Source organism: Pediculus humanus, genomic scaffold (assembly GCF_000006295.1).
Source record: "Pediculus humanus corporis 1103172107458 genomic scaffold, whole genome shotgun sequence".
Taxonomy (NCBI): domain Eukaryota; kingdom Metazoa; phylum Arthropoda; class Insecta; order Psocodea; family Pediculidae; genus Pediculus; species Pediculus humanus.
In genome coordinates this window covers 114391-116088 of record NW_002987078.1, presented here as the reverse complement: position 1 = coordinate 116088, position 1698 = coordinate 114391, and the positions used below count along the sequence as shown (strand labels likewise).

General features: G+C 24.8%; 1 protein-coding gene across 1 annotated transcript; it reads left to right on the top strand.

Moving 5' to 3' along the window:
- Positions 1 to 632: 632 nt before the first annotated feature.
- On the top strand, positions 633 to 1399 carry Phum_PHUM109840 (60S ribosomal protein L35, putative; the record flags this gene model as incomplete). The annotated part of the gene is made up of 3 exons (XM_002424070.1): positions 633 to 635; positions 817 to 953; positions 1168 to 1399. The coding sequence occupies 3 exons, from the start codon at positions 633 to 635 to the stop codon at positions 1397 to 1399; spliced, it is 372 nt and encodes a 123-aa protein (XP_002424115.1).
- Between the last annotated feature and the right edge of the window lie 299 nt (positions 1400 to 1698).

The following is a 1698-nucleotide window of genomic DNA, read 5'->3' as shown; positions in this document are numbered from 1 at the left end:
GAAGAAATTTAATATTAAATTTGTTCGATTTTAAAAAGTAATTTAAACTAAATTTCCCATGCTTGAAAAATATTTGTAGAAAAATTTAACGAATGTAATAATGTGTTGTTACGAACGGTTGACGCATTTTTTTGTCATAAAAAAATAATTATAATAAAATAATAAAATTTTCAAAGGTTCCAACGAACCGCATTCAATTTTAATTTTTTGCATAAAATATTTTTTTTGTTTTGAATTTTTTATCACGATTATAAATTTAAAAAATTACTTATATAATTAAATTTTAAATAATTTATAAAAATAATTACTTTTATTTTCAATTTAGTTGTCTTCCATTTTTTTTTTTTTTAGTAGACCACGTGACTTACGTTTGGGAATTAATTTAATGGCAGCAAAAAATAAAATTGTAACGTGATAATCCGTTAATTTTATTTATTTTTATAATTTAATTACAAAATAACAAATTATTTAATTCGAAATAAAAATAAAAATTTGATTTCGGAAAAACATATATATTCAAGCATTTTTAAAAAATTGATCTGCGTTCCGCCATTGCGCTCTCGTTCGTATCGTTGCTTTTGCGTAGTTTAAACGAACACGTTTAGTTTGGAATAAACTCAAATTCCAACAAGATGGTTAGTTATTTTTCATTTTTGTTTTTTTTATCTGTGCAATCTCTTTTTCACATTTAATATTTTTTGTTCATTTTGATACAGTTTGAATTTGAAATAGTATCAATTATGAATTTTATATGTTTCGAAGTGTTAAAACATTTTTTAATTACATTTATTACATGAAAAATATTTTTGTTGGCAGGGTAAAGTTAAATGTTCAGAATTGCGAACAAAAGATAAAAAAGATCTTCTAAAACAATTAGAAGAGCTTAAAACCGAATTAACAAGTCTTCGGGTAGCTAAAGTTACTGGTGGAGCTGCATCCAAGCTATCCAAAATGTAGGTTTTATATAAAATGTTTGGCTTAAAAATTCTAACCTCAAAATTAATGGGGCATAATTTAGTACACTTATTCACATTTTATAAAAAAATAAAACTCAGTAATAGTGTAGATTGTGATTGTGTATTTTGTGATTTTTATTTATTATTAATAATTTACTTTGCTTTTTTTTAAAACAATCATTTATTTGACAAATTTATTATGTATTTGCAGAAGAGTTGTCAGGAAAGCCATCGCTAGGGTTTACATTGTTATGCACCAGAAGCAAAAGGAAAATCTTCGTAAATTTTACAGAACCAAGAAATTCAAACCTTTGGATCTCAGGCCAAAGAAAACCAGAGCCCTAAGAAGGAAATTGTCAAAAAGCGAGAGGAATATCAAAACTAGAAAAGCTCACAGGAAGTTATGTGCTTTTCCTCCAAGAGTTTATGCTGTTAAAGCATAGGTTTGATTATTTTTTTTAAAAATAAATATTCTTTTCAAGCTCTAATATCTTCTTTTAATTATAACACCTTAATCATATCACACACAATCCTGAATGTTTTATCAAAACATTCATTTCATTTGAATTTACTCGAACATTTATGTTACATTTTCTTTTTCTATACTTTACTAACATTTCTGAACTTATTCTTTTACTTAAGTGCTGTACAATTACTAACAAAAGTAATTTCCAATTCATTATATACTTATTCTTAAAAAGCAATTACTCGATTTTCAGTTTTGCCCATTTTTAAAAATCTT